Consider the following 27,749-nt stretch of genomic DNA (forward strand, 5'->3'; position numbering starts at 1 on the left):
ACGGAGCGTCGCAGTTCCCCTTTTAAGAAAAGCACGTCAAATGTGCTGCCAATCTGCGCTTTTGTAAAACTATGTTCAAATTCTGCTATTAATTCATTCAATGATGATCTTGGCTCACACTGCATACCAGTGTGGTCACACGCGCATACTCAAAAGAGGCGAATTTAATTGCACACACATGATTTTCTTTGGCAGATTATGAATGCGGTTGAATTTGTGAGGTACACATTGATTCAACTCATTGGGGAAGGCGAAGGAGGTTCCAAATAGTTAATTTGATTCAAATGTAGTGTAAAATAAGATCGCGAGAACACATTCCCAAAATATGTGGGCTATGCTGAACTTCTTTCACAATATGCTTAGTCATGTTCGAACTCTTTTCATTCTTATCTACATTTAGCTTTAATAAAAGCGACTGGTCATTTGCGGCAGGTTGGGGCCAAAAGCGCGCCGACAGCGACATCGTGTGGTGACTTAACAAACGGCACCTCCCATTCGTCAGCAGAATAGTGAGTGTAGTTTAAATATACGTTTAAAAAAATGATCTATAATTATTATCTATAATTGCACAAATACAACACAACTCCCATATGCTGCGTTTGGACACTAAACGCTGAAGTTCCAGGCCAAAAAGCTTTGTGAGAAAACACGAAAACAATCTCGTGTTGACACTTTAAATTCTCCATGTGTCTATTTAAACTCTCATGCAAGAGCTCGATTACTGAATTATGTTACTATACCTAAGTGAACGCAGAAATGTACATTTACAAGTCCGACTAGTTCCGTGTGCGATCTTAGTCCTCCGCCCTCACCTCGATGAGTCGATGCATCTGGTATCCGATTCCCGAACCTGTTCGCGATTCTCATTTTGTCGTTGAATCTTCTTCGATAACTCGAATGACCTCACGTTGTTTTATGTTAAGGAGTAAAAGTGGTATGCGTGGGAACATTAACGTAATTTACGAAGCCGTGATAAACAACGGAGTTTGCAACGAATATAGAACGTAAAACGACGCAATTGACTCGAAAGAATCAGGTCAGTTCAGTGAACCGAATTGGCGGACCGAGTCGATTCATTCGAATCTTTCAGTCTAAATACAATTAATTGAGAAAGTTGGCGCTTTTGGTTTTATTTTGTCTCTTATTTGGTGTATTTCAATATTTTCTCATAACCTAGTCCGCGCTTAACCGCTGGGAAAAAAATGGTCTTTTCCCTTCCTTGTTTCAATTCCCAAAAAACTTGCTGAACCAGACCCAACAGGGCAGGTGCGTTTGTAAATCAACAGATGACAAATCACCTAAAAGAGGAAGTAGGTAGACGGAATTATCATTACATCTCCAGTTAAAGTTCTGGCGAGTGTTATGACATTATTATGGCTGTAAATCTGAGTAAAAACGGACCCGCGCTCACAGAGGCATATAACGAAGTGGTGAACGAGAGGAGGAATACAAACTGGTAGGACCGCTGTACCTATACACATACTACACATAGAAAATAAATCAATAAATGATTTTTGGTCTTTTCTAGAAATAGTACATCCTATTTAAATGAGTACTGATCAAATGGTGCCCTTTCCTTTTAAAACGAGTCACTGCTCATGCAAATACGTTTTCAAGAAGGTCACCGTATTGTGTGCCCCACCTGCGCTTATGGCAAGATAAACAAATCGTTTTGAGCTATGTTTGCATGTTTGAGATTGATGTCTCGTGCAGTTCTTGAGATATTAGCTCTGCATCCTCTGAGTGAATCACATTTGTCGATTACAGGGTCTTGTTCACCTATGAGGGAAACAGCAATGACATCCGGGTGGCAGGCAAAGGAGGTGAGTGAAAAGGGTTCGGTTCAAATCTGATGTTGAGGAATGCAGATGAGCATGCCATGGGTGTGATGTCATTCTTTCCCATTCTTTCTCTCCAGTGCTTGTTTAAAGAGACACCGGTGGAATATAAAAATGTATTTGTTTGTATTTTTGCCTGTATGTTTAAGCGTTTATTTGTGATGTATGAAAGATGGTGGAATTGAAGAAATGGTGGAGGAGCTCAACAGTGGGAAAATCATGTACGGCTTCTGTCGAGTGACCGACCCCAGCTCCGGTGTTACCAAGTTTGTTCTGATCAACTGGGTACGGATACAAAAATGGCCCTAATAGAATCAAGATTAATACACATGTAGGTTTTTATCACACAATCTGTTGTTGTTATACTTTTGGTTTGTTTTAGACTGGTGAGGGAGTCAAGGATGTCCGTAAGGGAGTTTGTGCCAATCACGTTCATTCAATGGGAAATTTTTTACGGGTGAGTGTCAAGTATCAGTGTTAATATATTGGCAAGTATTTCATTTCGTGGTTACAATGAAACTCGTCGTTTGTTGTTCTTGAAATGTTTGTAAACAAAGGGTGCTCATGTGACCATCAATGCTCGATCAGAAGATGATGTTGAACCTTCAGCCATCATGGAGAAGGTGTCTAAGGGAGCGGGCGTCAACTATAACACACACAAAGAATCAAATAAGAACAGTAATTATGAAGTTCCTGGGCGTGTGGTGAGTGAATAAAAACAATAGGCTACTATATATATGTTTCCCTCAAATCAGTGTTGTGTTCAACTAGTTACTAAGTTATTAGTTTCTGTAATTTAATTGAATGAATATGCCCTTTAAAAAGTTAAGTGAGGGATAACTCTTATTTTTTCTGTAATTTAATTACTTCGGATGTTATTGAACTAAATACTGTTTAATGTATACAATTCTGGAATTGACATTAAAATTCAAAGTCTAACTTTATAATGCATTTATGTATCTTTCTCACATTTGTAATACTATTGTCAGTTGTTAAGAGTACTTTATGTGTTTTTATTTGATTTATTTGTGTGAATTAAGAGTCATTTCGTGTCATTCCTTGAAACACTTAACTAATTAAGCTTGATTTAGGATATAGAAAGTAATAAGTAATTAAATACTGTTTGGAGAGAATATTTTGCACAGTAATCTAATGACACTATTGAATATGTAATGAATTAAATTTTCGGAGTAACTTATTCAACACTGCCTCATATGCACCCGTCTTTTTTGTAAATGTCATTTAATATCATTTCTACAGAGGTTTAGCTTACAACTGTACAAAAAGTATTTAACTGGTTAACTTACAATTCTGCAACATGCACATATTGAACGACTCCGTCTGTCTTCAGAATTACTTCATCATTTTTGTCCTCACAGGGTTCTGTTTACAAGAAGATCAGCGCCTTAGCTGAAATCGAAAGTATTAACAGGGACGGCTTCTGGGCCAAAGCTGAGGTGAGGAACTTCTACATTTAAACACGATTTATTTTGTGCCTCCTCTTTGTTTTCCTGACACGTTCTTTCCAATTTTCTGGATCAGCAAGAAGAGAAGAAGCGGCGACAGGAGGAACGCAAGAAGGCGAACGAGGAGAGAGAGCGCCTGGAGAAAGAACAAGTGGAACAAGACGCAAAAGAGGCAGCCGAACGAGAGCGAAGGCGGAAGGAGAGAGAGAAACAGATCGACCAGCAGAGGTAAATGATTAGTGCCCATCTTATTCACATCAAATAAAATCAGCAAAACAAACGTCTGCAGAAATTGATATGTTAATATATCGAATTTGGAATGAAATCTAAATTTAATCGAACAAAATTAACTTCAAAAGGACACAACAGATTTTAATTAGATATCTTGGTAGCACTTTACATTAAGGTATCCTTTATGAAGCATTTATAAATGTGCTCATTAATGATTAATAAGTCATTTACAAATGCATTATAAGCCGGTTATAACTACAATAAAAAGGGGATTATAACGAAATGCCTGCCAAATAGTGAGCAGGTATAAGAAAAACAACACAACACCCTACAGTGTCCCGTCTGACAGACTATATTGCAAACAACATCAAGATAATAATCAATCTGCTTTCGAGTCAAATAAATGATGAATAAGTACATTTATTGAGCATTTATAACATGCAAGTTAAACATGGCTCACTATCTGGCAGGTATTTCATTAGAATCACTCTTTTAACTCGTATACTGCACCGTAACTTTAATACTGTATTATATTCTCTCATATTGTATTCTGTATTTATTCTGACTGTATATCCTGCACTTGCTAACCGCACTTCTGGTTAGACCTAAACTACATTTCGTTACACTGTACTTGTATATGTGTAATGACAATAAAGTTGAATCTAATCTAATCTATTATTCATGTAGTTATAACTGCTTCATAATGCATTTGTAAATGACTTATTTATTATTAATGAGCACATTTATAAATGCTTTATAAAGGGTACCTTAATGTAAAGTGTTACCGATATCTTTCCTTCTAGAAAAACAAACAAGAAAAAAAAATGTCCACACATAAAACCACCTGCCTACCAAAATACAAGGTTGCTTGCTATTACAAAAAGAAATCGGACATGTCCTGCCTTAACTTCCTGTCCAACAGGAAATAGTCGACACATTATTTCACTAGATCTTCTAAGATGCTTTACATTATAACCTTGTATTAAACAGGATTTTTGAAAAGAAACAAGAGTCTGAGAACAAACAACAGGCACCAAGAAAATGGGTAAAGTTTTATTTTTCCTAAAATGAATTTAAATACTATAAGTATATTTCACATGCATCACTCTTTCTCGCCTGCTGTGTTTTGATTTAGGGTGAAGTTGAGAAGGAAATTCAGACACCTGTAAGAGCAGAAACGCTGAGATCTGAACCTTTGCCGAAGGCCGATGTGAGTTTTAATCGAGCACAAAAGTGAAATCAGCCCTTAGTATTAGTATCTACCAGCAAGCGTGATCTGAACGCTCTCAAAATTACGTGTTTTTTTGTCCTCACAGGGTTCTGCCTATAAAAAGATCAGCGCCTTGGATGAAATCCAAAGTATTGACAGAGACGGCTTCTGGGCCAAAGCTGAGGTGAGGAACGGCTACATTTCAACACGATTTATTTCGTACCTGCTCTGTTTTCTTGACCAAGTTCTGCCCATTTTCTGGATCAGCAAGAAGAGAAGAAGCGGCGACAGGAGGAACGCAAGAAGGCGAACGAGGAGAGAGAGCGCCTGGAGAAAGAACAAGTGGAACAAGAAAGCAAAGATGCAGCCGAACGAGAGCGACAGCGGAAGGAGAGAGAGAAACAGATCAACCAGCAGAGGTGATTTGGTGACATGTGAAATATAATCAGCTTTATGTTCAGAAATGAATCTGTTCATGTGAATAATTCGGAATCCTAATAGAACTTATTTTTTGCGCTTTAATCACAAAAAAGTTATATGATATGTCCTGCTTTAACTTCCTGTCTAACAGAGACCATTTCAAAGACTACTTTTAGTTTAGTTTACTATTATATGTATGCGTTGAGATAAAATTGTGCACATCATACATCTGATTCCATTTAAAGACACACATTTATATGTTGTGAATCCTGTTATCTTACAGGATTTCTGATAAGAAACAAGAATCCGTGAATAAACAACTGAAAGAGGTAAAATTTTCTATTTTCTGGAATTAATATGAATTATATAAAATCACATTTTACATGCATCGTGTCTGATTCGATTTTTATTGAATTAGGATGAAGCTGAGAGGGAACAACAGCCCTACGTGAAATCAGGAATATTGCGAGCCGAGTCTGTGCAGAAAGCCAACGTGAGTCTGAGTTTTATTCAACAGACCACATCAGTGGCATCCGCCCTTAGAATTGGTGTATATATACTGTAGTATAAAAAGCATATATCACTGCATAACCAACACAAAGCTCATGGAAGGTCTGTCTTGGAAGCTTCATGCTTTATTATTAAAAAATGAACTTGTCTAGGAACAATGAATGAGATTTAAACTCCCAGAACCGTACTGTTGCTCTACAAGTTGTTAAGAAGAAATACAGAAAGGCCCCCTGGGACACAAAGATAGCAAAGTCTACCTTTTGTTTCAGGAGGCTGCGTCAATCATCTCTCAGCGTTCCATAAACCCCAGGGATCTGTTCAAGGAGAGGGAGCGAAGCTTCAACATTGAAACATCTTCAGTTGATACCCAACCAGGTACAGACAGTTCTGAACTCAGGTGCCCAAAATCCATCTGACTGAACTTCTGACAAAAGCTTTAATGAATAAAACATGACTTTCAAACCTTTTAATCCCAAAATTTGGATTACTCTCTTACCCCAGGTCAGTGGAAAAGTCCAATCTCGTCTCAGCAAGCAGTCAGTGTGCAAAATCCTCCAAGCGAGCGCTGGTCTCAGACCGTGTCTCCAGTACGCTCCTTGGCAACCGCCTCGGTCCCACATGCACCGGCTCCGACAACCAAGCTTGAAACTTCTTCCTACACAGTGAAAAAACAGGGTGAATACAAACGACTATGTTTATGTTTCCGTGCCTTTTACATTGGATTTTAGTGCTGTTATGGATTTGTGTGTTATTTCTGTTTTTAGAGCCCTTCTCTGTTGACCCATTTCGATCTCAACAGGCTGAGGGTTCAGAGAATGAATTGGAGGGTAAATGTGCTTGCAAACACATTTTTATTATTTCGATCATATTTCTACCTTAAATTTGATTTATTGCATCATGTTGCAGATTCAGAAGGGGAGAATCCACTCCCTACTTATGTGTATCACAATAAAAGTAATAAATATGATGACCACAAGCACACAAACTTGTCTTCACATGAAAACCTATATGAGAATGTTAACCAGGTTGGTCCCAATCCAAGTGTCCATGACATATTAATGCCATTTTCATATATTTTTGTCTGTAATCTAATTTGTATAAACTCTTTACTATAATCGACTCTTTGTGCGTCGCACAAGTGACAATATAGAAAAGGCTACTTCAAATGATCATGGCAGATACCAGACTAAATTTATGAAGATTATAATTATGCTGTATTTTGAAGAATTTTGACATCCCTACCGCTGAAGACGAGGACACAGGGGATAACCAGAACGTCTGTGCAAGGGCACTCTATGACTACCAAGCTGGTGAGATTGTCAAAATCTTAATGCAATGAATTGCAAATATACTGTAAAGTACTCATTATTATTCTCTTTCTCTACTAGTCTGTTGTATCTATGATATAGTGTGATTCATGTTTACTGTAAAGCCAGGCCTAGTTAACACCACAGGGTTTCCAATACAGATTTTCTTTTGTAAATTGACAGTAAATAATACATTTTCGATTCAATGTATGTCTTTTTTTGTTTTGTTTCCTTTACAGCGGATGACACCGAGATCACGTTTGATCCTGGTGATGTCATCACAGGCATAGAGACGATAGATGAGGGCTGGTGGAGGGGTTATGGTCCTGATGGTCATTATGGACTGTTTCCTGCTAATTATGTTGAGATTATATTAATGGCATAAATAGGTATTACATGTGCCATAAGCAAAAACATGCCACACCAAATCATGGATCATAGTCTTTGGGTTTGCTTCACAGTAATCAGCCACATATATAATTTGTTAACCTATTTTTTTGTTTCAAGATAAAGTTCAATATAGTTTGAAGTTACAGTTTTTTTGTTCAAAAAAGTTGTTTTTGATTCAAATTACCTAATAAAGAAACCACAAAGAGAGCACCAGCATTATCCTATTCTCATTACACATACATTAACACACCTAAACAAATGTATTCACAAGTAATCAAAGTTTCCAAGTGTAGACTAACGTACTTTGTAGTCCTTATGAGCGAATTATGGCCTACAACGCGTTGCCAATGCTCAATGAAAAAACCATGATGCTGATAAATGCATACTTTTAAATGATTATCAAATTCATGTAGACCTATAACTAGCTAGTATGTTAACCGATACGCCCGGCTGAAATGTAATAGTGTCTTCAAGAGTTCTCAAAATGATTTTGTATTTACAAGATTAGTGCACTAGACGCCATTACATGAGCGTGAAACCCAAGTAGTTGTCCAGTAGGGGGCGTGTCAATTAAAGCGTCAACCCTGAATCAAACATAATACATTGTTTAACATAATTAATTGAAATAATAAATGCCAAAAGTACCATATAGTTGGCACGCAATATGAAATTGTTCATTAAGATATTTGAGATAATAGAGAAAAATTATTTCCCATGATTATTATTTCCCAAGACGGAAGAATTATACACATAAAGCCATATAAATCATAATTGTGATTTATATCCTCGTATTAGGATTACAAATGCAGCAAGGGGTACACTGAAATAAACAAAACTGAATAAAATAAAATATAAGATTAGATAAATAACCGTGTTTACAAAAGGAACACTTTTCATTTTGGTAAATACGAAGGTGTGGAATGTTAAAGTCCTGACGTCATATCAATGCGACGCCACGCCTACATAATCGCATTCTGACGTCATCACCCAGTTTCTGATACTTTCGAGGAAGTGGAAGACATGGCCGCAAGGTTACTGCTGAGATCCGCCGTCCGGGCCGCGACGACCTGCCGGGCTTCTCCGGTGCCCGCTCTGTGCAGAGGGATGTCCGCCGGAGGTCAGTTATTTATCCTAAAGTTTTAACCGAGCCGCAGCATCACCCGAGAGTCGGTTTGAACCTGTGCCAAGGACATGGTGCCTTTCCGCGGAGGTCGATGCTGTGACTTCATGCGCGGTTTATACCGGTTTCTCAGCAGATCAACTACAAAAATCGGCTTAATTGAATGTTTATAATGTGTTTTACTCATGATACGGATGATCGGTGTAGATTTGTGAAAAGCGATAGTAATATGCTAGTTAGCTTTCCTGTTAGCTCGCCTGTTGTCAACACAGAAATAGACCGACGGAAATGAGTAACGTTAAATGAATTGCAAATAATTTTGCGATTCTCCAGGTATTCCCACTGACGAGGAGCAGGCCACTGGACTGGAGAAGAAGATCATGACCGCTCTGAAAACAGGATCAGTATGTGTTCATATAGCTTATAATCGTGTGATTTCTCAGTAGCTGTCAGATCTAATGTTGCCAACGGTTTATATGATAAACATGTTTAAGAAGTCTCACAAACAACAAAGATTTTTTGCACACCATAGTGATTTTTATACACCACCATAGTGACCTTAAATGTCATATCACAAGCAATTAGACTTGCTGTAGCTTTGTGTAAAAAAAAAGCATGCAATGATTTTGTATTTGTGAGAAAAGCTGCTGAAGATTTTGCATACGATATGATGCTTTTCAGTGCATATTTCTTTTCAGTGTTTCAGACTTGCTGTGGAATGGCTGTAATTGTGCATTTTCTTTGGAACATACTTAGAAAAGCGCACAGATGTCATTTTCTTCCTTTACCTATTAGGACCCCTTCAGCATGCTGAAGCCCAAGGAATATGCTGGATCCAAGTCTGACCCCCACCTCGTACCCTCTGTCACCAACAAAAGAATGGTTGGCTGTGTCTGTAAGTGAACGCTCTAGATTGTGGCTCATTTTCATGCGTTTAATGTCATCGTTCCCTTGAAAATCTGTATTAAGTTATGTTACTGTGTCTTTTTAGGTGAGGAGGACAACACTGCTATCGTGTGGTTCTGGCTCCACGAGGGTGAACCTCAGCGCTGTCCTTCATGCGGCTCTCACTACAAGCTAGTGGCCCATGAGCTGCCTCACTGAGCTGGCTGCCTCACGTCCCATAATTCCAGAGACTCCGTGACCTCATTCATTTTTGTCTTTTTGCAATGTACAGGAGATGTAAATCTTCTGTCCTCCTGGTGGGACACAAATATTTTAACAATTCCTTGAAAAAACAGTTTACCTAAGTTATTGGAATACACTTGTTCAAGTTGCACCAAATAAACATGCTAACTCTGACCTAGTCTCGCGTAATCTGTGTCATTACATTTTCACAAAGTAGATTAATGTATTAACGTGCTGTTGATGGTTTGTTGCTTTGAGATTTAATTTCCTTTTAGTGTTTCATATGGGTATCTGTAAACCAGTGACAGGATTAGCTGATGCCGTTTCTTTCAGTGTCCACAAGGGGTCATTTGTTTGATAGAGTCAGAAATGTAAGTCGATGAGGAATAATATGCAAAATATCAAATCATGTTGTTCATTAGAAATTGTGATCAATTACATTGAATATGCCAAACCCTTGTCATATCTGAAATACCATTGTCCTTCAAACAATGGGTTGGTCAGAATTTAAAGGAACACACTCCTCCGAAATTAAATACTGTCTTTTATTCACCCTCAAGTTGCTGAGTACTTAAATATGTATACATTTCTTGTTTTCTGATGAACAGAGAGAAGAATGCTTGTAACCAACCAGCCAAGATCTGTTGGTTACAAGCATTATTCCAAATATGTTTCTCTGTGTTCTTTAGAAGATGGCAGAACATTTATTTTGTGTGAACTGTCCCTTTAAGTTATGTTATTGACTCATGTCATAATGTGTTTTGGCTTGAAGGGTGAAATACAGGTAAAGCAACTGCTTGAAAAAACAAGCTGCATGTGTAGTTAAATGTTTTGACTAATAACTAATTTAGATCTCCACTGTAATCTTGTTATATCCATGCCTATAGAAACCACAAAGCTATCGCACTACAATGACTGTTAGTGATGATGTATATATATTTTAATTTATACAAACTTAGATTCATTACTTATTGTTTAATGTCATGTGTAGATACAAAGCTGACCTTTTTGATTTGTGAGGAGTGGATATGTGAGGCCGCTTGCACGCTAAAAATGCTGGTTTGTTTGCAACCTATGGTTGGGTAAAATATGGACATCTTTTAGGTTAAATTAAACCCAGCGCCCGGTAAGACCTTACTTTACCCAAACGTGGGTTTGGGAAAATCAATTTTTATGCTGTTGTGGCAGAAAGGTTCCTTTTAATCTTGATCGACTAATGGTTCTTAGCATAATGTTATTCATAGAGGTGAATGTAAAAAAAAGACTCAACTACCCTCCTGTTTACTGCACAAAATCTGTTACTGTTAATCATTCAATCGTTATTTTCAGCATGCTGTTTATTATTTACAAGTCATGATAATCAACACGCATCACAGAGTGAGAATTTTCAAATCTCTTTCACATTAATGTGAAAAATGTTTTGCTCAGTGGGTCATTTGTGCCTCCCACTGTATGCGTTTTTCATTTTCTCTGACACGAGAAAACCTGCGAGGGAGATGTTATGTGCAATTTGCACATAATTGGCAAAACCTGCTATGACAGACTGTGAAAGCAAATAAATGCAGCTTAGAGACATTTTCAGCACATTATTCTTTTGAGTTATCAGACAACTTGGCATTTGAAAGGAATGTCTCTGCACATATTTATTCTGGCGATCATCTTTCAGCTATTTGCAGTGATAGAATGTTTAAAAAACGTTTTCATAGTACTGTACACAACAGAATTCTTTGCGATCCAAACCATTTGCTTGCTTCTTCCTGTTCTATTGAAAGAAGTAAATATAGTAGTACATTTTTTTACAAACAAAATATGATATTGCACAAAAGTAGCCTTGATAAAGTTTAACTTCAGTAATAAAGTCCCACCTGTCTGACAGAGAGGCATTTAGACATTTAGACATTTGGTCATTGGGCAATTGCAAAAACGGTTCAGTTGCATCGCCCTTTTACACATTAGGTCACGTACAGATGTTCAGCCGTTCCTCTTAACAATAGTCTGGTAGCCCAAATGGCGTCCTCATGGTCTGAATAAAGCACTATGGCCAAAGTTAAGTGCAGACTTGTTTCAAAGTGTTTAAATGGGTCCGAGACACAGACTCTTTCTCTGGTTCACTTCATCCATTCAGTGCTTCTATCTACATAATGTGTCTGTCCTTGCAGCATCTTCTCATGTAGTGATCCGTAATGGAAGCGATGAGTGATGTAATGAGATAGATGAGGACGATCTGCCCCCTCGTAGTGCGCTGCCCATCACATTTGGCAAAAGATGATCGAATCATTCAACTCAGTATTCCACAGGCCACTACCCTCTCCTTCCAAATTATTGAAAAAGCCGAAGCTCCAGGGGTTCAAGTACGTTGCAGGATGGAAATTAGTGGGTGTTCATATATAATGTCCTTCTGTTTAGAATAATATTTATGGTCTCGCATGACTTGTTGGTATGACGGTTATAGCAGATTGTCTTTCATGAGTCTCCAAATGACATTAGAGTGAAGTGTTGAATCATAATGGCATTTTAACCTTGTGGTAATGTATCTATTCACTGGCGAGGAAGCTCGAGGGAAGTCTAGCTTATTTACAACTGCATAAGCAAGGTCCTTTTTTGTGATCTACGTTATTGCGTTTATTAAAGGTGACGCTGATGTTACGTAACAGTGGAATCCATTCTTACAACAGGTGGGCAATCTCAGAGAGAATACATAGAATTGCTGTGAAATTGCTGAAAAAATATTTATTTTATTTTATAATATAATAACATATGTACTGTTTATTGTATTGTATTGTACAATACAAAAAACATGCCAGACATCTTCAAGTCATAAGCATTTAAAGACGAGTGTTGTATTCAGACAAAAAGTTATTTTGTCATCCTTTCTATGCCCAAGCCATCTCTGCTTTTTAATGCTCTTCCTCTGCATTTCTCAGCGGGGCCAGGAAAACAATCGGGGCACAAGATCATTTTAAGGAGGGGAGAATTGAAACGCACGACGAAGACATTTGGCAGGCGGACTCCTTCGCACAAGGGCACAAGAGACGCACAACATATCTCAGGACAATGGGCTATGATTAGCACTGCGCTTATCTGCGCAAAGCTGCCCGCCATTAGTGTGCTGCATGGGTGCAGTCTCCATAGCAACCAATCTGCCTGAAGTCCAGACCCCAGTTGTGTTTGTCAAAGATCCACTCAAAAAACCTCTATTCACTGTTTGAGGCTATTATGGTGAATGTTGGGGGGGTCATATAGTTCTCGATGTGGCTGTGTGGACTTGATCCATTCAGGTAAGATTAATTAACCCGGGTGCTTCACAAATATTCGGTTTCCAAGCAAAGGATGGTAGTAACCTTACTCACAGTAGAAGTGTCCAGAAGGTGTAACTGAGAACTTACCTTTCTTTGCATCTATATTGACTGCGTTTTCAAATCCCAAAAAAATAGCAAGATTGTTGTTGGTGCACGGCAAAAATGTTGTTTATCAGACGTTGTCATTATACATCACGCATCATTTCTTGCTGTGCATTTGTTGTTTATTCTCTTCAGGTTTAACAACGTGACTGGCACTAGTTGGTGCTTGACTTGCATCCTGGTTGAATCAGCTCAAAGTAATGCATATAGTTATAAGTCAAATTCTCTAAAACATTACAATTTTGACATTCAGACCCACGGTTTCCTTCTTTCGGGGCACCTTCTTTTTATAACAAACTTTGTTCAGGCAGAGCCTATTGAGACACATCTGGTTCACTGAGCGGGTCCGATAAAAAGCGGCGTGATTTCAAAGGGAGATAAAAACCCTCAGGGTGACTTGAGCCCGGGCACCTGCTGTGAGTGCATTGTGAGAAAAGATTTATTTATAATTGCCCATTCCAGAAATGACAGATAAGGTTTCAGATATGAAAGGATTGGATAGCTGGAAAAAACTCCCTTCATGATTTGATGGAATACATATTGGAGCAAATTTACTGTAAGGGTGCGTGATGACATCAGGTTTGCCAGAGACAATAACCAAATGAACAAGTCAAACTATTCTTGGATATCTGGAGATAATTCATATTAAAAGAAGCCCTCAAATGAGTCCGATTTAATGATTTAAGATTACAGCCTGGCTATCAGACAGGCTCAACCGTTTCCTTTTTTGTGTCTTACATGAATACTATGTCATTATTGCATATGAATGAAGGGAAAGATAACCCTTTAAACTCCAATATATGAGCACACATAAGTGTGTGTATTTAAATTTGACAGTAACATTGTGTGCACTTGTGACGCCATCGACTGGAACAGTAGGACAGCGTTGGCTGTTGATGTCATCATACTTGCGTCAGTGTGACACCACAGGGCGAGCTCGTCGACGCTGGACGCTTTCCCACACCACTGGCAGGCAACATCTCCTGCCATCTGGCCTTTCATTAGATCACCACAGTTATTCCATTTTATTACAGCACTTCCTGTCCCGCTGAGCTTTAAATGCATAATCTTTTCAATATTCTTTCTTTCAATTTCAGATGGTGTGGTCCGGCACTGTGGGATTGTTACGCAGCTGGCTTGCAAAAGGGGAAAGAAAAAGAGAGAGAAATTCATGCGAGTTTGACATCTGACAGGATGTAAGCCACCTCTGCAATATAAATACTTTTGAGTTTTGATCAAACATCCTTAGTTTTAAAAAATGCGCTGCCTAATATTTAAATAACACGAATCAAATTTTGGAAAAATCCATAAGAGTTGATGAAAACATAATATATGACGGAAAATAAAAGCTAGCAATCTTTCTGTTTTGAAGGATTATGCATCGATCACATTGATGTATTTTTCACTTGGTCACAATGCGTTTCTATTGATACTTAATAATAGGAACGGCGTCCAACTATTTGAAACGCATAGCAATTTGGATTGGACTCGACATGGTTCAATGCACCTGCTTCTTCACACTTGACTCCTCCTATAGGTGGACCTACGTCAGCATACGGGAGACATGAAGTCCTGCAATCAACAGTGTCTTGTCAACATGCTTTTGTCTACTGCGACGATAAAAAGTAAACAGATACCGAGAATTTTCCTCTTTCTTTCCGCTTTCCATGTTTACTAGTATGTGTTCATAGTGCAGTCATGCCCTCCCCAGTATGGGCATGTGTTATGTCTTAAACAGTCATTTTGGGATGAACTTATCCTTTAATGCATACGTTTCGAGCACATAAAATAAAATATGTGACTTTGAAATAGCTACAGAATGTCCTACACAGCCTATATGATTAAATTATCCTGTGGTTATTAAAGCCAACAGCAACCAAATTATTTTAATATCAAAACAGATGAATTAAAGGTTATGTTGACAGAATAAATCAGATGACAGAGAATCACGTCTAGTTCTCTATTCATTATTTCCTCACCTAGACGTCCAGATCACATGCAAACAGTGAGGTGAACAAGAGTGGCATGGACCCAGAGGGAGAGGGATGTTTAAACAGAGAACGGATGCTTATGTAAATGTCAGAAACATTGTGCGGATATCATTGGGTCACAATGGAAGGTTAGCAGATATTTCAGAGAAATGTCATCCTGCATGCGTTATGGCTCCACATTCCAAACTACTGAACATTTGTGACCCTGGACAACAAAACCAGTCTTGTGGGTCAATGTTTCGAAATTGAGATTTTTAGATCAACAGAAAGCTGAATAGTTAAGCTTTTTATTGATATATGGGTTGTTAAGATGGGACAATATCTGGTGGAGATACAAGAGTGTAAAACTCTGGAAGTAAAGGGTGCAAAAAATCTAAATATTGAGAAAATCGCCTATGAAGTTGTTAATCCGAGGCACTGTAGCAGGCCATCCACTCACAAAAATAAGTTTTTATATATTTTGGGTTGAAAATTTACAAAATATCTTTATGGAACATGATCTTTACTTAATATCCTAATGATTTTTGACATAAAATAGAAATCTATAATTTTGACCAACAGAATTTTGGCTTTTACTAAAAATGTTCCTGTGCTACTTAAGACTGGTTTTGTGATCCAGGGTCACATTTTAGTAAATAAATCTGGTAAAGGTTTACAGAGCTCTTGCATTAAAGTGCTTTTGGACATTTTGATTTTGTGTTTTAACTGGAAGCCCCAGAGAAAAGAGAACATGCAACATTTATGCATTTTTCAAGATATGTTTTCTCTTGCTTTGCTACTTAACAATTGAAACTGAACTTCAACTTGAAATCAATATACTGTATCTGGCCTTGTATAGACGGAATAAATTAAGCTAAAATGTCATCTATGATATAATATCTATAATATATAATCAATATACAGTATGTATGAAATATAGATACACTACTGTATATTGCACGTTGTATAACCAGAGGACTGTTGTGTGTTGTACATCAATAAAATGGACACTGTCTTTTGGTTGGTGTTTTGAATGTACAACAATCTGTTAATTCCCTGGATTCATCTTTGAGAGATTAGAGGTAAAATGACCAAACAAATGCAGCATGACATCAGAGATTTAGTGAGCTCATTCTGGAACGGGGATTATGAGAATTTTCCTTTCAAGCTTTACAAAAGTTAATACTTGTATGTGCTTGATTTCTCAAGAGAAAGATCAGGGCAGTGAGTTTCAAGAAGGCATCGCACGGTGACCAAATATGAGCCTCCTTCGTCCTCTTGCTTTATCACATAACAATACTTCAGGAAAAAAACAACTACATATAAATAATTCAGTGTGCATCTTTAAATCATTGAATTAAATTATTTGTTAAATAATTGTCTAAAGGTGCTATTCCGAGAACAAACTGTACATTTCGACAGAAGGAGCTCAGATCAAAAACCAAATAAAAGCTCCCAAAATTACATTCTGACAACTTCCCCCTGGCAAGGTCTCTTATATAAGAAGTAGTTTACATGACATATTTGCCAAAAATAGCATAGACACAGGCAGTAAATCATCTCGGGCCAGCACCACGTACGTGAGTATAATATTAGCCGTGTTGGTTCACATGTTCGTGTTCTCACCTGCCACAGAAGTGTCTCGCAATCCCACTGAACATCTAACCAAACATTCGGTTATGCAGCAGACGGCCTGCTCTTTCTGATTTCTTTTTCTATTTCTCCTGAGATGAAAGATTGTTATTTGTAATGACAGTTTTTTTCTCCGGCTTGCCTTCATTGTCTTGCATGAGCTGCGCCTTTTATTATCTTTTGTCTGCAATCCTTTTTCCAAAGCTTGAAAACTCATTATTTACACAAATTGATGTGATTACCAGTTCTCAACAATACACCAGTGCAGATTTCCTGGATTTCATCTATTCTTAAATCATACTGACATGTTGGAATGGAGCCTCTGGGAATCATTTTGATCCCTAATTGTGTCATGAAATAAAATGTCAGAACAAGTTATGACCTGTTTGCTTAGTATATTTGTTTGACTAAGCAATCTTTGTAGAGAAACCATCGGAGTTGGAAAAAAGACAAAGAAGAGAATGCAGGTGGATGATGTGAGGATTGTGTATTGTACATTTTTATGTTCCATATTTCAATGGTATATATGGTACCTCTCAGAATAACGATGCATTCTTACAAAGAAAAACTAACCTATAGGAATTTGTTATAAAAGAAAAGTATATTAAATTATTTTTAATTATTTATAAATCACTCTTGCATATAGTTTGAAGGAATGTGTGGAGTATTTTACAAGCATTGTATTATAAAAGAGGCATTTTTGTCATGCTTGGAAAATAACCTCAATGAACATTTTATAATAATTGTATTTTGGAAATGAATGTTTTATGAAAATATCGCTATGAAAAATACATTGTAAATCAAGTCCACCTATATTCAATAAGCATGTTAAAGTAACTAAACTCACAGTAGCATTAAAGCAACGAGATCTTATTATTGAACGTTTCTCACAACAGTGTGCGATTGAAAATATTGTATAGCAAACGGAACAGAGAAGATGAGCTGAAGGTTCCTTAGAAATCTGAAGGAAAGGTTGGAGAGAGGTTGACGTCCATCACAAAGTTTTCCAGCGAAAGATGTGAGCATCTCTCTGTTTCCTCTTCGTCTGTACACACACGCGGTCCCGTTCAGAGAGCCACACTGATGCTGATGCTGATGCGGGGAGAGGGAGAGGGAGTTTTAGCATCATTTCATTCCGTCATTCAGTCGAGTTCGGGCTCTCCACCGCATCGACGCAAAAGAAAACCCAGATTTACTGGTAAGATCGCACGCATTTAACGTTCTGTTGAGATTTCTTATGTCTAAACCAGACCTTTTTCTTGACGTTCAGATGACAGCTGAACAGGTTTGTCGCCTGACAGAAACACGCGTTTAAAAGCGTCTGATGGAATTTCAGTGATTCCTCACATTTGTGTGTTCGGTAGTTATGTGACCGATTTTTGTCATTATATAATCTTCTACTCGGGATGTAATTGCGAATGTGTGCTTTAGAAAAAAAATGCTTCCAGGTCGAATAAACCACGCGTTTGCGAGGTTATACGTCCATTAGACATTTTAATGAAACTTCTGCTTAAGTCTCTCTGGGGACAGTCTCGTGTCTCCTAAATCCGCAGAGATTTGTGCAAATCTCAAAACATCTCTTCATGACGTGAACTGTTCATCGCTGTTTTTGGAAATTGTAAGTGAAGTGAGAGTCAAGGAATTGAGATTTGATCAAATTATCTGACAACTCCAGATTAAAATGACATGATGGTAAACAACACTCATTTGTTATAAAGGTGCTTCACGGTGCCGTAAAGAAGAACTGTTCTGTCTAAATGGTTCGAACCTTTAACACCTTTCACAAAAGGTGTGCGACCTTGTGGTAAATAAAAGGTTCTTCAAATTAAAAAAGGTAAGAAAGAGATTGTTCTTTGTGGAACCAAAATGGTTCGTCTATGACATCGCTGTGAAGAAGCTTTTAAGCACCGTTAAGAGTGAACTTGTGCTGAGAAGGATGTTTGAATGGCTATCGACAAGGTTTTCCTTACGCAGGATTTAAAAACAGTCATACATGTGTATGCTTTTTGTTCAATCTGAACAATGGCGTAATCTAAGATGATAATCTGTTCTTCTTGTCAGGACTAGATGTGTTTTTGAGAGACGCAGGATTATTAACTGCGGGGCTGGTGTGCGAGGATGAGGGATGTTATTGGACTTTAGAGCGTTCTGTCCTTGCCTGAGTCTTTCTTATGCTGTACCTCTTGGCTGGTTTGACTGACAGGTGTAAAAGAAAGTCAGCCGTGAGTGGAGTGTTTGTAATTATGTTGTGTCTGTTTTTTTTCAAAATAGGCAATTACCTCGAAACCTATGAGACTGACCTTTCACCTTTGGGAAAATATCGTTCAGGCAGACTCTGTGAGGATCAGCTGTAATTTGGCAATATGTCACTTTAGATTAGTTTTTATCTGCACGGTTTGCTTTATCCCATACGGTTTTATATAACCGACGGGATTGTTCTTCGCACATCATTTTGATATGTTTAATAGATAAAGTGTATTGTCGAAAGAACAAAAGAAAAGAAAGTGACAACTGCATCCTTATTAATTCTCCTTTTTATTTCTTTTTTAATAATTATATGTTGATAAAATGTATAATTTACTTATATCAGGACAATGATAAAGAAAAGGGAAGGGTTGGTAATATTAATTCCAGTGAATGAAGTCTTAAATTTGATGAACCAACGACACTCTTATTAAAAGTTGCTTCAAAAGGTTCTTTGATGCCCTATAAGAACCTTTACAGTAATATCTGAAAATAATAATATTTAGATTATAAGAATCTAAGAAAGAGATGGCTCTTTTTTTTGTGGAACCAAAATGGTTCTTCAAAGGCATCGCTGTGAAGGGGTTAAAAATGAAGGAATTGTGATTCAGATTGAATACTGTCCAATAAACAATTGTGTCACTTGGCTAGATTCCATTTAATACACAATGTCTTCCTGGGGGGAAACGCTGCTATTTAAATTGTTTTGTTTGTGCATCTTTGAACATTCATATTCCTTTTATATTCTTCTGCAGAGGACTTGGAAGTTCAAGGTCAAAAATCTTTTAGATGTGAGGCGTTGAGCGATTTGGCATAGAGTTTGTGCATATGTCTGTATGATGTGAAACCACATCGGAATGTGCGTGGAAGCAGTGCAAACATAAGAAAGGTGCTGATGAATACATCTAAACATCAGCAGATGGATGTAATTCAATTTGATAGATTGTCAAACATTGTCAGCCTTTGTCAGATGAGATGTCTGGAAGAGAACTATTTTGTATGACACAACTGTTATGTTTGAGCTCTCCACTGGTGCATAGATTGCGAACGGCCATCTTTAGAAAAGAAAGGAGACATGATGCGATTCTTTAAAGGACACCCTGAGGCCTTCAGACAGAGGACGGGGTAAAGTTTAAGACAGGAGGTGACCTGAGTTTCAACCCGAGCCTCGTGGCTCAAATTCTGACATTTTGAAAATGCGCAGGAAAATGATGCATGCTGTCGCAAAACACAAACAGTCCAAATAGTTCAACCAGACTGAAAACAAATCTAAGAAAATGTTAACATTGCTATTATAGAATGCAATGTTAATGCAATGTTCTGCAATGTTAATGTCCTCTTTCAAAAAATAGCCCAGATGGATTTGAACCTCACTGCCGGGACTTTAAGATATTGTAGCAGGGCTATTACTTCCATCCTGTAGTAAATTGCCATCCACCGTCTTATATGGGGACTCATATATATGGAAACTCAGCTGCGGGTCTCGGTGGTAAAAATTCTGTGCACCATCAGCCTGTCATTTTTCATCTCTACAAATCAGAGCGCTGGTGAACCTGCATCCACAATTCAGTTTTTTCATGTCATTGTTACCAAAGGTCAAGAGAGAACGTATTGAATAGAGACACTATTGAGCCATCTGACAGCTTCTCGAGCCTATTTGTAAACAACATCTTCTGTTAGTTGGTTGGGTTTTCAGACAATGCATTACTGCATTATAACATGCACGCTTTTAAAGGATAAATAGGTATTACGTTTCTTCATTTTCTGAAGAGGTGCTTGCTCGTACTTCAATCGCCCTTATTTCAAACCTGAATGACTTTCATTCTTTTGCATAACACAAAAGAAGATATGTTCAACAATGTTGGTTTCCAAACGACATTGACTTCCATTGTATGGACACAAAGCAACTGAGAGATTTCTCAAAATATCTTCTTTTGTGTTGAACGGTGCATGTTTTGAACGACCTGAGAGTGAATAAATCACGGCAGAATCATTATTTTTGGTTGAAATATCTCTCTTACTCCCTGTCACAATGCTCTTCTTGGTTAATGGCATGCGATTGCTATGCGGTTGCTAGGGAATCTGGGCAGTTGCGAGGGTGTTAACAAATATCCCATCATGTCTCTGATATTCTATTATCCATCCTTAGTACTAACAATAACAGACAAAAAAGATATTTAGAAATATTATGGCGCACCTCTCCTCGACAATCCTAACAATCTATAACATCAAATGTGTTTTGCAAACAACGTCTTTATTTATAATGGCGATGCTTACCATAGCAAATACTTCTCATCATTGTGGGTCCGAGGAAATGATTTGCTTAGTGTTGATCGCTCAGATTGATATTTGTTTATTAGCATCAAGTGTCCATTTCATCAGAGGTTATGATAAGCCTGGCAAAACTCAAGGTTATTATAGCGCTGTCAATTACCCCAGTGACTCACGCTGGCTAATACGAGTCAAATTGCATGCTAATGCCTGAGAGCACAATAAAGTACCAATAAAAATCACTGTTTACCATTAGTATTCCATTGAAGTCTAGAGAGCTGATTTTGACAAAAAGTAAGAGACTGCTCTCAGTAATGCTAACTGTCTGGCCAAAGTGTTTACGCCCAGAGGAGCATTTTATTGATCAGCGGTTGCTCTTTAACAGCTCAGGAGATTGTTCTCATTTCATTTAAGTCTCAGGAAAAACAGAAACAAATGAGACAATTGTTAAAATGCATGAAGAGGTGTGAAATGAATGAGCTAAAATAATCTGGATTTGAGTCAATTTGATGAGAAATGAGAAATCATATTGACTTTTGATTGCAGACGAGACAAATCTGAGCTCAGTTTGTGACATTGTTGAGATCCCTTTTGAAACTCGAAAGGACACGTTCATGAGATTTCTGCCTCTTTTTCTCACAAGATCTGCTCTCATTTGAATCTCATTGATGTTTAGGATAAATAATTGAGATATCAAAGACATTTCATCTCATTTTTTTATATGGGTGGGAGAAGCATTGAAGGAACTCCGTAACAGTGTGAAATATCCACACATACAAGTCAAACTGTTCAAGGGTATCGGGAAATGCTTTGTGTAGTGTACTTTGTTATGACCCAATTTACTGGATCTGACCGGGTGGAGGTTGACAGCACTTCACAAACACTGATAAATGTTCAGTGAGGAGCGTTTTACACAAGCTTTCTAGTATTTTTTGTCTCCCGAAAACCCAGTTTTCTGTGGTTTGTGTCCTTTTTTGTTTCATTATTGATTTTGCATGATAAAGACAATGTAAATTTGATTTGCAATAGCTCGCTGTGGTCGGTAATAAAAGCATGTTGCTCAGGCTCGGCTGTGTTATAAGAAAATGAGATGATTAATTTAGTTCTGCCTTATATAATTTCACACGCTCCCTTCTTTCCTGAGTCACTCTTCACACACAGAAACCTCATTTCTGATGCTTTTGGATGTAATGTATGCAGTTAGCTTTGATAAAGTTGTCTGGTAATGGTCTTGGTGTTCCGTGGTAAAGTACAGTACCTTTACTCTTCTACATATTAAGAATAGCTCTATGTCTTGCATTTTGAATAAATATAGAAATGATTAGTTATTTTTGATTCATTACTTAATTTCATGAGGTCATATGAAGCCGTACAAATTCACAATCTCATCTGTACGTTTTAGTACAGTATGCTTTCTAGGTTTCTAATAATCGCACATTCCAACTGGAAAAATCTCGTCAAATAGTTCTTGTGTTATCAGTCTAGAAATACTGGAAAGTAGGAGCGAGAGGGATCAGGACTCAATCCAGGTCAGACTCAAACCCGGGTCCCTGGAAACTGATAGCTCTTACGTGCCCTGCATACGAGAACGTCCCACAGCACCGGTCACTTAACCGAAAATCTTCTACGCCACTCTTTTACTGCTACGCAAGCACTCATGTTTCCTTGGGGAAATGCAAATTGTAGTGCGCCACTTTGAAAAATTTTGTGTGATAAATTATTCTCTTTAGCGTTGTGAAGGATTGAAGCATTTGAATGTATAATCTCAGCCAGGCATTCCTTAAGTGAGTTTCCCACTCCATGAGAGACGAATGACGTAATAAACTGGTGTGAAACCTCCGAGTTGGTTTGGAGGAGAGAGAGGATATTAACAGTGGCTTAATTACAACACTTACTCAACTCACAGACTCTGTGTAGCCTGTCATGAGGAATTTATTAGCCGAGTGACTGCAGGAGTTCAATTGAATGCAGTTTGTAGGCATTAAGGGAGACAAGTGAAAGTGCCGATAATATATGGGTGAGATGAAAAAGCTCATTCATTGCGGAGTGACAGACTGTGGAACTATATACTTTTATGAAATATATTCATTTTGATCAAAATGTGATATCTGCACTTTATTTGCACTAGGTTATGTTCAACCCAGCTTTGGGTGAAAAGGGACAAACCCAATCACTGGGTTGTAAATGAACCTATGCTGGGTTGTTTACAACCATAAACCATTTTCTGGGATTAGTTTTTCTGGGTTCGGCTCTTTATGACCCTTTTTTAAGTGGTGCTTAATTTAAGACTATACGATACGATACGATAATTATCTACGATATATTATTGTAAAATATATAGTTTGATTATTTTCCACAAGTCAGAGAGCTTTGACTAAAGTCTACATTACGTATTGAAAAATAGAAAAAATCCAGTTATTGCAAACAATTCAATATGCATATTGTGATCTGCACATTTCAGTTATTCTGATATAAATAGGCCATTATATTTGATTATATATTCATTTAAAATAATATTTTTTTAAATATCATATTACTTTGAATTCATTTTATTTAGGAATAGTGGATAAAATTCCTCTCTTACATTCACAATTAACATTGATGTATCGTGATATAAATCATTTTATTTTGTCGATTCGAAAGCCATGTGAGAACTTGAGAAGCCTCCATCTGTCAGCTTAACAGAGACAGCGACCTGTCAACATCCGCGGGGACTTTATGCTGAGAGTGTTTGTTGGGTTGGTGTGGTTATCAGAGCAGACCAAGTCATGTGTTCGGATAGATGTATGCATGAACTAATTGGTTGGTTTATAAAAGAATTGAGTTGAAATACTGTGATTTACAGTCATTCACCGTGCTTTCTCATTTGAGCTTAGATTTTCAAGCCGATAAACAGCTGTTGGATCAAAAAAGCTGAACCTCGGCCAGATTTACTTGCTGGGTTAACATCTACCCCATTAAATCCCTCTCGACACAATGCTTGTTTAAACACTGTCCCCCTCTCTTCTGTTTTCCCAGGTGGAACAAATAACCCGAACAATGAGCTGATTTGACAAATTCTGGTGTTTGAAGAATACGACCGAGTGACCAATCGAGGAACGTTGTTTGTGAAATAAACCCTTATGGATGCCTATCCGTCCCCAACGCCGGACAACATCAGCAACAACACCGTTGGGCCGAGCCACATGACATGGGCGGAGTCCAATGCGTGCCCTCCTTCAGTGAGCGGCACGACCCTTCTGATCGTGGCCTACAGCACAGTTATAGCCGTGGGCTTGGTGGGCAACTCTTGTTTGGTTTTCATCATATCCAGACAGAAGGAAATGAGAAACGTCACCAATATCCTCATCGCCAATCTCTCCTGTTCTGACATTCTCATGTGCGTGGTGTGCCTCCCCGTGACGGTCATCTACACCCTGATGGACCGCTGGATACTGGGCGAGACGCTGTGTAAGATCACCCCATTCGTGCAGTGCATGTCCATCACGGTTTCTATCTTCTCCCTGGTGCTCATTGCGTTGGAACGGCATCAACTCATCATCCACCCCACCGGTTGGACGCCCGCCGCTGGGCATTCGTATCTAGCCGTGGCGGTCACTTGGATGGTGGCCTGCTTCATTTCCCTACCGTTCCTCTCTTTTAACATCCTCACCAACGTACCTTTCCAAAACCTCAGCTTGCCCTTTAACCCGTTCAGCGACCACGTGATCTGCATGGAGCTGTGGCCGTCCGAGCGCAACCGACTGGCCTACACCACCTCACTTCTCCTGTTCCAGTACTGCCTGCCCTTGCTGCTCATTCTGCTCTGCTACCTGCGCATCTTCCTGCGTCTGCGCAGACGGAGAGACATGGTGGAGCAGGCCACGGAAGCGCGCCACAGGAAAGCGCGGGGCGCCCAGCGCGTCAACGCCATGCTGGTCGTGATCGTGGTCGCTTTCGCTCTGTGCTGGCTGCCGCTCAACGTCTTCAACACCATCTTCGACTGGTACCACCAAGCCCTGCCTGCGTGCCAGCATGACGTCATCTTCTCTGCCTGCCACCTGACGGCCATGGCCTCCACCTGCGTCAACCCGGTGGTGTATGGCTTTCTCAACACCAACTTTCAGAGGGAGCTCAAAGCCAGGCTGCAGCACTGCCACTGCGGCTGGGGCGTAGCGGAGACCTATGAGAGCTTTCCCCTTTCAACGGTCACCACAGATGTTACAAAGGTCTCCTCCATGCAGCCGGGGTCTCTGGTCGGAGCGGAACAGTGTGCTCACTGCTAAAGAGAGGGCAGGAGAGAAGAAACGGAAGAGAGGTGGGAGGGGAGGGCTTGAGGATGAGCTGGCACTGTTTCCATGGAGATGCTGAATTGCTATGTGGGTTTCTGCATCAGATCTTACCCAAGAGATCTAAAAACAACCTCTACCCACCGTTGCTGTGTTCCGGGGTTCACGTCGACATGCTCCTGTGAGAACGCAGCGGGGCGTTTTGTTAACGACATCTCGAGATGTATGTTGGAAGGTCCGGTGTTATTCCTGCCTGGATGTTCCATGAATGTCGTTAGGAATGTGGTTGTCAACACTTTCAAGCTGTTGTGTGTTATAATACGCATTCATTAAGTTAAGTGACACGTTTTTCATAAGAACGCCAGATGTTTCAGCCAATAAGCATCAAGAAAGTAATCGAAAGTCATCCTTACGTGTTCTTTCAGTTCACTGAATCGCGTTCAGAATCTTCACCGAACTATTCTGTATGTTTTGTCGTTGTGCTGTTGATGACGCTGGTGGGGTTTTTTCTTAACAAATCGTAACTATTGCTGTTTATCTCATTGCTTTGGTGGGAATTTGAACATTGTGCCTCTGCAACGTTCAAGCATTGGTGTTAGCTTAACAGCACTGTCACCTTCTACTGCCATTGAAACGTTCTGATGCTTGGTTTTAAAATATTTTCACGTCATCATGATGGTGCAGAGTTCAGTTTCAAACAAAAACAAAAAAAGTTTGATGTTTCGTTACTGTTGCCTTATAATTGGTTGTTTTGGAAGCACAAATAAATTCGGAGACATGCTATCCGTGTCATTTTCTGTGGCGTGTGGCTTTTCTCTTTGCTCTGTTGTTTTCCCAATAATTATTGAGGATAAACTCATTTGCATATACAACAGGTGTGTGTCTCTGTTTCCCATGCATGAAGATCTAAGTGCCTGGTTATTGAGTTCATTTATGCAACTGTGGGCTGGGATGACATTTCATACATTTTCACATTCAGGCATTTGGCAGTTTTATCCAAACTGGAGGTACTGTATACATTTTTCAACCGTATGTGTGTGCCTTAAGAATGTAACCTAATGCAAAATTTTACTTTCAAAAATGTATCTAAATTCCTTTTAAGATTTAAATTCAAGATTTCTTTAAAGAATATAATTGAAATTTGAAGGAAGGTAAAAAAAACAAGTTTTAGAGTGGTAATAGGTATTTTATCACATGCTCGGTGACAGCCGTATCAATTATGCCGAACCATGACACACTTCAATGTGCCATATGTCACATCTCAGGTGATGAAATCCCAGCCGTTCTAGCGTGAATGGTGCCCTGGCCAAGGACACCTTCTTAGAGGGGTTACTAATCTCAGGTCTCTGGACCCGTCTGGCTGTTTTCTCACCTCTCATTGCGGCACCAGTTTCTCATTATTGAAGTGTTGCACGTAGAGAAAAGCTTTGCTTTCCCCACTCCTGATGTTTTTTCATTCTCGATAAGATGCACTTCTCTTAAATTCCTATTGATTTTAAACACATCACTAACAATACCTGAGAGGCGAAAGCTTTTGAAGACGAGATATTTCTGGTTTGGTACATTTACGTGCAGGCTGAAACCTCAGGGGACCTACCAGCAAAAGAGAGAGCTTTGAGATTATAGAAGACGGATAATGATGGTTTGTCCAGAGGCAGAAGGACGACTTGTATCCTCCTTTTATAATTCTCATCGATCTGGTTTCTTGGCTCCTCGTATGGATCATCTGCAATGCTTTAATAAAACCTTTTGTATATTCACTTATTTAAAGATACATCTAAAGAGAACACTTTAATTCAGTACATAAATATATGATATATACTGTATATATATAACCGAGTTACAGGTTATAAAGTCTAACCACAGCATTTTTCTGAAAGCATGTTTTTACACTTTTTAAAATGACAACGCAAGCATGCGTTTAACAGTGACAGGGTTCAAAAGGTACCACGTGAACGGAAAAGTAAAGGCCCACTCATGTTAGTCATAACAAGTCTTTGTTAGATAACGCACCTTTTCTCTTGTTCTGTTAACTTCTACGTACAGCAAATCCTGCATTTTAAAGTGATTATAAAACACAGCAGGGTTCCTAAATAATGTCTGCATTATTTTACTCTTTGTGACGTAAATCTGAAGATATAATCTCATTATATAATTCAAAGAAATGGCCTTTTCGTCTTTTCGACATTTGAAATGGTTATTTCAGCACAATTTTATGACATCCTTACAAACGCATCCCAGTTTTTATGTTTCTCTGCTTATTTCTTTGCAATGATGCTGGTTCAAAGTACATTTCATCTGAAGCATCAAGTACAAGCACTGAAAAAATATGACAAACAAATT

The 27,749-nt window shown here is 38.6% G+C and overlaps 3 protein-coding genes across 3 annotated transcripts; all 3 read left to right on the forward strand.

Moving 5' to 3' along the window:
* The first annotated feature begins 818 nt into the window (after nucleotides 1–818).
* On the forward strand, nucleotides 819–7,587 carry dbnla (drebrin-like a). The gene is made up of 19 exons (XM_079449487.1): nucleotides 819–1,456; nucleotides 1,768–1,823; nucleotides 2,011–2,123; nucleotides 2,221–2,295; nucleotides 2,396–2,542; nucleotides 3,218–3,295; nucleotides 3,381–3,532; nucleotides 4,526–4,580; nucleotides 4,671–4,745; nucleotides 4,852–4,929; nucleotides 5,013–5,164; nucleotides 5,449–5,494; nucleotides 5,584–5,658; nucleotides 5,945–6,050; nucleotides 6,177–6,350; nucleotides 6,440–6,502; nucleotides 6,582–6,700; nucleotides 6,901–6,985; nucleotides 7,222–7,587. The coding sequence occupies exons 1-19, from the start codon at nucleotides 1,374–1,376 to the stop codon at nucleotides 7,365–7,367; spliced, it is 1,878 nt and encodes a 625-aa protein (XP_079305613.1). The 5' UTR covers nucleotides 819–1,373; the 3' UTR covers nucleotides 7,368–7,587.
* Nucleotides 7,588–8,341: 754 nt separating this feature from the next.
* cox5ba (cytochrome c oxidase subunit 5Ba) lies at nucleotides 8,342–9,794 on the forward strand. The gene is made up of 4 exons (XM_079447922.1): nucleotides 8,342–8,489; nucleotides 8,826–8,896; nucleotides 9,288–9,387; nucleotides 9,484–9,794. The coding sequence occupies exons 1-4, from the start codon at nucleotides 8,393–8,395 to the stop codon at nucleotides 9,594–9,596; spliced, it is 381 nt and encodes a 126-aa protein (XP_079304048.1). The 5' UTR covers nucleotides 8,342–8,392; the 3' UTR covers nucleotides 9,597–9,794.
* Nucleotides 9,795–17,767: 7,973 nt separating this feature from the next.
* On the forward strand, nucleotides 17,768–26,187 carry npy8ar (neuropeptide Y receptor Y8a). Its single transcript, XM_079449281.1, has 2 exons — nucleotides 17,768–17,821; nucleotides 24,157–26,187. The coding sequence occupies exon 2, from the start codon at nucleotides 24,261–24,263 to the stop codon at nucleotides 25,401–25,403; it is 1,143 nt and encodes a 380-aa protein (XP_079305407.1). The 5' UTR covers nucleotides 17,768–17,821; nucleotides 24,157–24,260; the 3' UTR covers nucleotides 25,404–26,187.
* The last annotated feature ends 1,562 nt before the right edge of the window (nucleotides 26,188–27,749 follow it).

The sequence above is a fragment of the Barbatula barbatula genome (assembly GCF_947034865.1).
Source record: "Barbatula barbatula genome assembly, chromosome: 24".
Lineage (NCBI taxonomy): Eukaryota > Metazoa > Chordata > Actinopteri > Cypriniformes > Nemacheilidae > Barbatula > Barbatula barbatula.